The sequence below is a fragment of the Papaver somniferum genome, chromosome 1 (assembly GCF_003573695.1).
Source record: "Papaver somniferum cultivar HN1 chromosome 1, ASM357369v1, whole genome shotgun sequence".
Lineage (NCBI taxonomy): Eukaryota > Viridiplantae > Streptophyta > Magnoliopsida > Ranunculales > Papaveraceae > Papaver > Papaver somniferum.
In genome coordinates this window covers 245,366,181-245,376,864 of record NC_039358.1, presented here as the reverse complement: position 1 = coordinate 245,376,864, position 10,684 = coordinate 245,366,181, and the positions used below count along the sequence as shown (strand labels likewise).

Sequence of the window (10,684 nt, the reverse complement as noted above, 5' to 3'; positions counted from 1 at the left end):
TGTTGAGAAGAAGAACCAGAAGAGAAGAGAATGGTCGAGTGTCGTCTGCATAAATGAATTCTTGAGCGCTAATATGAATAGCGTTGGGCGCTATTAAGAATAGTGTTCAGCGCTAATCATATTAGCTTTTTTTCGGCGCTATTCTTATTAGCGTTTTACGCTATTCAAAATAGTTTTCCTGCTACTCAACCACTACACTTGCGCTTACATACACAATTCCAATTATTGAGGTGGCGTGGAAGATGGAAGATGGATGGATTCCACCATAAGACTTCCTCTAATATAAAGAAAAGAGGTATTTTGGGTGTTATCTTACTAATCTAAACTCCCATCAACTCAAATTAAAACAATAAAAACCAGCGTAACTAAGACTTCTTCATGGCAATGGTAGAGGTTCTTTTCCCACACCCTAAATGTCATTACAAGTAATCTTTCTTTTTTTCCTTATTTCCATAAGAAGCACCCAATAAGTTAGTGACTTGCAAGAATTTTTCTCTATGTTGCTCTCTATCTAAAGGTTTAAATAAAGGTTTAAAACTGGATCCTTCTTTCAAAGAATTCAATTTCTCAACGACCTTCGTCTTACAATTCTCTCTTTTTTTTTTCGAAAAAAAAGCTATCTAAAAGAAAGGCAAAGATCAAGTACAATGATCAAAGATCAGATGACAAGACGATAGAAACTTCCAAACGAATTACATATGGAGAAGAATCTCCCAATTATGAAGAATGGCGTTGCTATCAATATACTTAAAAGTATCAGTGTCATAACTCCACAAGACAATGAAGTATTTCACTAAGACTTTTGGTCTGCCCCCAAATAATCTGTTATTTCTTTCTTCCCATAAGTTCAAGAAAACAATGTAATGCAGTATTTCTATGCATTATTTTTTCGCAATTCAAAATCAGCAATTTCTTCTCATCTGCTTTGATTTCAAAATCTCACAGATCCCCTTTCCTCTTCTTGAACAGCAACCTTCCATCTGATTGAAAAAACCCTAATCTCAGTTTCTTCTTTGATTCAACCAAAATCATAGTAGCAAACTCTCCCTCGAATCTTCGTTGTCTAAATTCTTCGATTTCCTTATCTGAGTTAAAAAGAATTGAAGATGATGAAGAAGAAAAAAGAACGACAACCGAATTTTATAAATTATGGGTCTGAGAATAATTTTCTTCCAGAAAATGGGTGCACGCCTTTAGTTTTGGGAGCGTGGGTTTCACAGTGGAAAGATGTGGGAGAATGGATTTCCATGTAGTTTTCACGTTTATTAATGGTGAAGAAAGTGGTACCATCCGAAGATTATGACACAACGAAAGCACATTTACTAGTTACAAAATTTTTAAGGAAACATAACACAAAACTTCTTAAAGGATTAGAAAAATTCCTTCCAAAATGCAGTTGTTAACCTCTAGGCTCTGTATACATGATTCTATTCTCTCCGCTTAAGTCTAAATTACTATCACTAAAATTCATGATCATATCAAAAATAAAAAAATCATGATCAGTAATGGATTCTTCTTAGGCCCATTTGGCGATGAGCGACATAGCACCAGCACCTAAAAATAACGAAACATACGACCCAAATTGGAGCCAACCACTTTCTTGAAGCTTAGGGTCCATGAAGATAGCTGCCAAAAGGTCCACCAATGACATGTAAATCAAAATTCCAGCTGCGGCCGCATTCATAACTCCTTGTACGATTAGAGCCGTAGGACTAGTTTCGCTGTAAACATTGGTGATTCCGATTCCAATTGCGACGCCACCTGGTGTAGTTAGCGCGAAGAATGCACACATCCAAATAACATATTTGGCATTGAATTTGGCTTGTGTTATGCACCCGCCAAGTCCTAAGCCTTCGAAAAACTGATGGAAAGCTAATGCTCCAAGAAGAGGCCTGATTGTGGAAGGACTTTGAGAGACACCCACTGCTACACCTATTATCACAGAGTGCACCAATATTCCCAACTCCAAGACCTGCAACATAAAAAATAATTAAGCACAGTTCTAATTTTTGGGGCAAGCCAGGTCGATTTTGCAACTGTTTTATAAATTTTTTAGCCGAAAAAAAATAAAATAAATTGTATATATGCACTAACCTGAGTTATGACTTTATGGCGCAGAAGCATATCAGCTGAGGACGATAGAGATGATCCATGTGCATGACCGTGTGTTGCATGTGTATGCACCTCCATTTTACACCCTGCTTCTTGTTCATCATCTCCAACAGTCGCACCAACTTTTGTGTCATCTCTGTTGTGACTCATTTTTTTCTTCAATTCTGATCTTCTATAATAACCGGTTGCTAGCGAATCAGCCATTAATGTCAACATAGCAGACATCATGGCAATGAAACCCGTAAACGGGAATTTACCCCATGGGTCCTCTTTCAAACAAGGAGAAGACAAATCTTCAAACGCATCGGGCAAGATATGAATGAAACCCGTAGCTAAGATGACACCAGCAGCAAACGATTTAACATAGAAGAATAAATTACTATCTGGATGTAAAGCAGGAATGCTTCGTCCTAATATCGGAAGACATACACCAATTGCACTTGCAGTAAGAATGACAGCAATAGATATGAATTTGAGGTTGAGTGCTTCTCTTTTGTTAACACCTTCTTCGTCTTCTTGTTCGCAGGTACACTCGGCAGAGACTGAAACTGGGTAGTGGAGATATTGAACCAGAACTACTAGCAGTAATAGAAGAACTGATTTATAAGAAGAATTGCGCTTCATATTGAATAGAAAAACAAAAGAACGAGAAGTATATTGGAGAAACAAGATGTGTAGATTGGAGAGGATGGTTTACGCTTATATATATATAAGTGATGACTTCCCAAACTCTGTTGTGATGGAGTGAGCATGATGTAGACATAGACATGATTATTTACTTGAAAGGGTTTGGGGTTTTGCGTGTGTTGTAAATACGAGGGGTAAAAGAGGTCATTTAGCATGCGAATTAGTTAATAGAAGCGAAATAATGAAGTCACTCTTTCCTGATAGGATGGAGTTATTATTAGGAAAAGGGTAACAAAATAATCGGCTCCTAAAAATAAGCAGTTGCCAAATATCTGGCAAGTGCGTGTTGTCCATGACTGCTAAGTATTGACCCTCGATTAATTAGGATATATATAGTTAGCTTAGGGTGTAAATTGGGCCGGGCCGGCCAGCCCGGCCTATTTATTAAACGGGATGGTATAGGACGAGCCGGAACATCTCTTATCCATGAAATTAAAAGGACCGGGCGGGCAGGGTTATTTATCTACAGTAGGTACCCATGGCCTATCCAAGCCTGTTTTGTAATTTGGGCTCGGGCGGGTAGGGCCTGGAGGGCTTTGAATGTTACAAAGTACAAACAAATATATATTATACATATATATTGTTAAAAATAAAAAGAAAGTAGTAATAATACACAAGTTTTACTTAAAATTCATAATCAAATACGAGAATTGAGATGGGAATAAGATAAACCAAACTTCCTATAATTTCTCCTGAATTGAATCATCAGAAAAGAAAAGTTCCTTAGATTTTGCTCAATATTTTCTCTATATGGTTAACAAAATTAGACTCCTATGGAATAAAAGTTATGAAATACATATGAAAACTATGAGGGTTGACTGTATTAAGTATATGTACCAAGTATATTCTAGGATAAAACAAAATTGGAACAATCACTTAGGTTAGGTAAATGGATATCATGGTTTTTATCAAGTGGGCTTATACTTGTAGCAACATGTTTCTCATCCCAATCCTTTGAAATCAACATTATATACACATCCATATCCATAATCTATACAAAATCATCAAATAAAAAAAAAATATAGTCACACGATGCACTCAAATTGTTTGCATAATGTAAACTAAAACATGTTAATTCATGGTAATTTCATTATCTCATGGAAATTTCACACAATACATAATGTTCATCATCTAAACCCTAATTTACATGTCAAATTCGTCATAGTTAGGTTCAAATTGATTATCATTCTTCAAACAATCATTATGCATCCAATCAACAATCAAATCATTTAAACCTTACTTTTTATCAAACCATAAAGTAAACTCAAATTACAATTCAACTAACCTCTCATTGTATTCTCAATCAAATTGAGAAATTGAAGTATGCTTAGATTCCTTATGTCGCAAAGAACAAACCCTTTGAAACCATTTGGCTCGTTTGAATCATGGTTTGAGAAATCAAAAAGGGGGGATTTTAGGGTTTTTTCCGTTTTTATTTGTTGTTGAGAAAAAGAACCAGAAGAGAAGAGAATGGTCGAGTGTCGTCTGCATAAATGAATTCTTGAGCGTTAATATGAATAGCGTTGGGCGCTATTCTCAATAGCGCCCAACGCTATTCATATTAGCGCTCAAGAATTCATTTATGCAGACGATAGCGTTCAACGCTAATCATATTAGCTTTTTTTCGGCGCTATTCTTATTAGTGTTTTACGCTATTCAAAATAGTTTTCCTGCTACTCCACCATTACACTTGCGCTTCCATCCACAATTCCAATTACTAAGGTGGCGTGGAAGATGGAAGGTGGATGGATTCCACCATAAGACTTGCTCTAATATAAAGAAAAGAGGTATTTTGGGTGTTATCTTACTAATCTAAACTCCCATCAACTCAAATTAAAACAATAAAAACCAGCGTAACTAAGACTTCTTCATGGAAATGGTAGAGGTTCTTTTCCCACACCCTAAATTTCATTACAAGTAATCTTTCTTTTTTTCCTTATTTCCATAAGAAGCACACAATAAGTTAGTGACTTGCAAGAATTTTTCTCTATGTTGCTCTCTATCTAAAGGTTTAAATAAAGGTACAAAACTGGAGCCTCCTTTCAAAGAATTCAATTTCTCAACGACCTTCGTCTTACAATTCTCTATTTTTTTTTTTCGAAAAAAAAAAGCTAAGCTAAAAAAAAAGCAAAGATCAAGTAAAAAAAAAAGAAAACAGACGATAAAACAAAAATTAATAAAAGAATCTCCCAATTATGAAGAATGGCGTTGCTATCAATATACTTAAAAGTATCAGTGTCATAACTCCACAGGACAATGAAGTATTTCACTAAAACTTTTGGTCTGCCCCAAAATAATCTTTTATTTCTTTCTTCCCATAAGTTCAAGAAAACAACGTAATGCAGTATTTTCCATATATTCCTGCACATTCCTTTCATCACGTTCCAGTTCCATGCAGGAAAAAGATTTTGTAGTAACATGCAAAGGCCATAATATGTGAAGATCTTTAAAAAAAGTAATCCCATGCACATCTCAAAAGAGAAGCTACAATGCAGAAGTGGATGATTTGTAGATTCATCTTCAGAATTAACACAATCAAAACTATCCAAAGTAATTCGTCTATGCTCGAGCATGTCTCTGGTGGGTGGTGAATTGTTGAAAATTGCACATAACATGAACTTACCTTAACAATGATATTCTTGTTCCACACGCAGTTGTCAAAGATGCAAGTTTTGTGTTGGTCCTCTAAAAGTTCATAACACTTGTTAGTACTGAGGTTATCCATGACAATAATCTCATCTTCACCTTCAATCAAAACAGGAACAACCCCTAAGTTTTTTCTCATGAGGTCCCGTTCAAACTGCTCATTTGCATTTAGTTGATGTTTATGAGATCATATATATGAGGGGGTGTCGGTTGAAGGTTACTTAAGAAGAAATGCATCCTTAAAGATATAAATCTTGGCCGGTATAGTATATATGAAGCAAAGGCATCATCATCACGCGTTTCTTACTCGAGAGAGATTCATGATGCATAGGCATCACTGTCGTTGTCTTGCTAAATTGAGAATGCATCATAATGATGCATGAAAAAGAAAGAATCATTTATGCAGGTCTTTTGCATATTTTTGTGAAATGTCCCTTAATCTATACGGACTAGGCTTTTTTTGGCTTTGTCATTGTAACAGGATCGAGTTGGTTTTAGTTGCTAATCCTGTCATGGATGAATTACGGCCTTCGCTGGATCCTTTCGACATATAGAGGAAGGTACATAAGCATATGCAATGAGTGATAACATTAGTGATCCAACACTTTGTCACCTAATTGAGAGGTGATTAACTCTCATTTGGAACGGTGTGTGTTTTCAGATCGGATAGTTCTATTTACATAAGTGGCAAACTTGAAGACCATTGGGGAAGGTGGCTCGCATCCGAATGATATAGCATTTTAGTTTGGTCCTCACAGTACTACGTGGTAAATTGTTTGTCGTCCATGATGACACTTGCCAAATTTTGAACTTTAAGATTGCCGAGTGTAGTTTGTGAGTTTTGTTCTGCTGAGCGTGACTCCAGGGGAGAGTTTTTCCAATCCATCACAAGTAGAATCACCCAATAACTTTACCATTATACTATAGTGATATTGGTAAATAGTTAAATTTGTTATAAAATGATGGACCTAGCCTGTGAAAAAAATATCTTATGTCTCCCTATCCAAAATGAAATAAGTGATTAAGATAATTTGGAAGAAAATAATATATTGAAACCAAATATTCCCAAATTACTAAGAAAATTCCTACTGTTGTCCGGCTACTTCCAAATTTCATAGGAAACCCATATGCTCAAACCTTGTGTCCCAACCATGGAAATAACATCATCACCGATTCAAAGGTCTAATGAGTTAAGCTCAAACGTGGTATAATGAGTTAACACCACTTGAGTCTTCAAGATCCACAAATACTTTTTTTGGATTTCTTTTTGATGAAGAAAAACTGAAGAAATGTTGATGTTATTGGTTTCACAAATCTCCTTATTATTGAAATTGTTGGAAATTTAGGCTAAAAGAGAGGATAAAGAAAAAATAAGAATGTTGTACTTGGGCCTTCAAGGTTGGGTTCTTTAAAACAATTATTTCCATGTGTTTGGCGAGTACAAATTTGTACATAAAATAATGCGTTTAGGATATTCCCATGGTTGGAATACAAATTTATTTAACCACATAATTGAATTGAAGGTTTGTACACCTTGATTCGATCAAAAACACACAATGGAAATTCTGATGATGCTTTTATTACCAATTCATACTTAGAGTGAATTTGCATGTTTATTAATGGTGTCTAATTAATAGTTACATCTGTTGAGATAATGTGACATATGAGATTGAGATTATTCGGAGCAGTGGGGGTTAAGAGATAAAAATCTGGAAAAAGTGGTACCATCTGAAGATTCTGACACCACGAAAGCCCATTTACTAGTTACAAAACTTTTTAAAGAAACATAACACAAACTTCTTAAAGAACAATGTCTTGCTCTTCTTCGTCATGAGTCTCTTCGTCCTCTTCTTCCTCCTCTTCATCCTCTTCTTCCTCCTCTCCATCGTCTTTCTCCTTTTGTCCTTCTCCTTCTCTGCCGGATCCTAGTTCTTCTTCCTCTACATTTTCAACGTCTTCTCTTTGTTGTTCACCTCTTCATCATCATTCTCTTCTTCAATAACATTATCATTGCATTCTCCATCACCTCTTCATTGACATCTTGAATTACATCACGAACATTCTCTTGGTTAACTTGCGGTAACAAGCCCCTTCCATGTTTAGCATTTGTGGCACCACGCTTTCGGAAATCTAAATGTTTTGCTCCACGAGGGGTGGGAGTTTTAAAATCCTCATCTAGTTGTTGTCTCAATCTTTTTCCTTTGTTCCTAAAGAACAAAAACCAAAGTATTAGCTAAACATAAGAGAATGTTGTGTTATCAAATGAAATTGAACTAAAGAATAAACTTAACACAACACTCGAAGTTAAAAGACCATAGTTTGGTTACCTGAAAAAGACTGCGAGGAAACCGAACTAAATATTTCAAAAGTTCGGTTAGCCAAAAAAGTTAACAAGAAAACCGAACTCATTCTTAACTTTTGAAAAATTGAGTTCGTTTAAGAGGGTCTTTTATGCGAGCACACCGAACTAACAATTTCAAAAGTTCGGTTACCAAGAGAAATTATCGACAAAACCGAACTCATTCTTTCAAAGAAAAAATTGAGTTCGGTTACGAGAGACTTTTTTGCGAGCATACGGTAAACAGATATTAGTCTATTTTTTGCGAGCACACCGAACTGTTCTTATTTTTAGGAGTTTGGTTAGGAATTCTAGGGTTACATACAAATTTCTCCTAGCCGAACTATCTACTGCAACTACCATTTTCAATGGGTTTTGATGATTTATAATCGATTTCTTCAACAAATAACGACTTGAAAAGAATGGGTATGAAGGAAATTACCCGCGGATTTGCATTTCACTTGAATCAGACTTCTTTGTTGCGGTTGGATGATTGATTTTGCCTATCAACGGTGCTTCAAGTTCTTTAAACTTTAGCAATTCTTTTGGGAGATTCACTATATATGGGAGTCCCGGACTCAATCCAGGAAGTCTGGGTGTTTGCTTGGCACACATTGTTTAGGTTTTAATTAGTGGGTAGTGGGTTAGATTAGTGGGTTATTAGGGTTAGTTATAATCTTAATTAGAATAAGGGAAGATTAGTCTTCCCTAATCTTTTAGGACACCCCTTATAATGTAGGGTGAACATTTGAATCACAAAATAGTCCCCCACCTTTTTTAAGTAGTGCCCAAAAAATCGTTCCAAAATAAGAATGTTGTACTTGGGCCTTCAAGGTTGGGTTCTTTAAAACAATTATTTCCACACTTCCCAATGTGTTTGGCGAGTACAAATTTGTACATAAAATAATGCGTTTAGGATATTCCCATGGTTGGAGTACAAATTTGTTTAACCACGTAACTGAATTGAAGGTTTGTACACCTTGATTTGACCAAAAACGCACAATGGAAATTCTGATGATACTTTTATTACCAATCCATATTTAGAGTGAATTTGCATGTTTATTAATGGTGAAGAAAGTGGTACCATCCGAAGATTATGACACAACGAAAGCAAATTTACTAGTTACAAAATTTTTAAAGAAACATAACACAAAACTTCTTAAAGGATTAGAAAAATTCCTTCCAAAATGCAGTTGTTACCCTCTAGGCTCTCTATACATGATTCTATTCTCTCCGCTTAAGTCTAAATTACTATCACTAAAATTCATGATCATATCAAAAATAAAAAAATCATGATCAGTAATGGATTCTTCTTAGGCCCATTTGGCGATGAGCGACATAGCACCAGCACCTAAAAATAACGAAACATACGACCCAAATTGGAGCCAACCACTTTCTTGAAGCTTAGGGTCCATGAAGATAGCTGCCAAAAGGTCCACCAATGACATGTAAATCAAAATTCCAGCTGCGGCCGCATTCATAACTCCTTGTACGATTAGAGCCGTAGGACTAGTTTCGCTGTAAACATTGGTGATTCCGATTCCAATTGCGACGCCACCTGGTGTAGTTAGCGCGAAGAATGCACACATCCAAATAACATATTTGGCATTGAATTTGGCTTGTGTTATGCACCCGCCAAGTCCTAAGCCTTCGAAAAACTGATGGAAAGCTAATGCTCCAAGAAGAGGCCTGATTGTGGAAGGACTTTGAGAGACACCCACTGCTACACCTATTATCACAGAGTGCACCAATATTCCCAACTCCAAGACCTGCAACATAAAAAATAATTAAGCACAGTTCTAATTTTTGGGGCAAGCCAGGTCGATTTTGCAACTGTTTTATAAATTTTTTAGCCGAAAAAAAATAAAATAAATTGTATATATGCACTAACCTGAGTTATGACTTTATGGCGCAGAAGCATATCAGCTGAGGACGATAGAGATGATCCATGTGCATGACCGTGTGTTGCATGTGTATGCACCTCCATTTTACACCCTGCTTCTTGTTCATCATCTCCAACAGTCGCACCAACTTTTGTGTCATCTCTGTTGTGACTCATTTTTTTCTTCAATTCTGATCTTCTATAATAACCGGTTGCTAGCGAATCAGCCATCAATGTCAACATAGCAGACATCATGGCAATGAAACCCGTAAACGGGAATTTACCCCATGGGTCCTCTTTCAAACAAGGAGAAGACAAATCTTCAAACGCATCGGGCAAGATATGAATGAAACCCGTAGCTAAGATGACACCAGCAGCAAACGATTTAACATAGAAGAATAAATTACTATCTGGATGTAAAGCAGGAATGCTTCGTCCTAATATCGGAAGACATACACCAATTGCACTTGCAGTAAGAATGACAGCAATAGATATGAATTTGAGGTTGAGTGCTTCTCTTTTGTTAACACCTTCTTCGTCTTCTTGTTCGCAGGTACACTCGGCAGAGACTGAAACTGGGTAGTGGAGATATTGAACCAGAACTACTAGCAGTAATAGAAGAACTGATTTATAAGAAGAATTGCGCTTCATATTGAATAGAAAAACAAAAGAACGAGAAGTATATTGGAGAAACAAGATGTGTAGATTGGAGAGGATGGTTTACGCTTATATATATAAGTGATGACTTCCCAAACTCTGTTGTGATGGAGTGAGCATGATGTAGACATAGACATGATTATTTACTTGAAAGGGTTTGGGGTTTTGCGTGTGTTGTAAATACGAGGGGTAAAAGAGGTCATTTAGCATGCGAATTAGTTAATAGAAGCGAAATAATGAAGTCACTCTTTCCTGATAGGATGGAGTTATTATTAGGAAAAGGGTAACAAAATAATCGGCTCCTAAAAATAAGCAGTTGCCAAATATCTGGCAAGTGCGTGTTGTCCATGACTGCTAAATAT

General features: G+C 36.2%; 2 protein-coding genes across 2 annotated transcripts; both read right to left on the bottom strand.

Annotated features, from left to right (window-relative positions):
- Positions 1–1,440: 1,440 nt before the first annotated feature.
- Positions 1,441–2,846, bottom strand: LOC113323541 (zinc transporter 5-like). The gene is made up of 2 exons (XM_026571858.1): positions 2,095–2,846; positions 1,441–1,972 (listed from the first exon to the last, which is right to left on the bottom strand). Exons 1-2 carry the CDS (start codon positions 2,734–2,736, stop codon positions 1,517–1,519), a joined length of 1,098 nt encoding a protein of 365 aa, XP_026427643.1. The 5' UTR covers positions 2,737–2,846; the 3' UTR covers positions 1,441–1,516.
- A 6,143-nt stretch (positions 2,847–8,989) lies between these two features.
- Positions 8,990–10,344, bottom strand: LOC113339934 (zinc transporter 5-like). Its single transcript, XM_026585159.1, has 2 exons — positions 9,675–10,344; positions 8,990–9,552 (listed from the first exon to the last, which is right to left on the bottom strand). Exons 1-2 carry the CDS (start codon positions 10,314–10,316, stop codon positions 9,097–9,099), a joined length of 1,098 nt encoding a protein of 365 aa, XP_026440944.1. The 5' UTR covers positions 10,317–10,344; the 3' UTR covers positions 8,990–9,096.
- Positions 10,345–10,684: the final 340 nt, after the last annotated feature.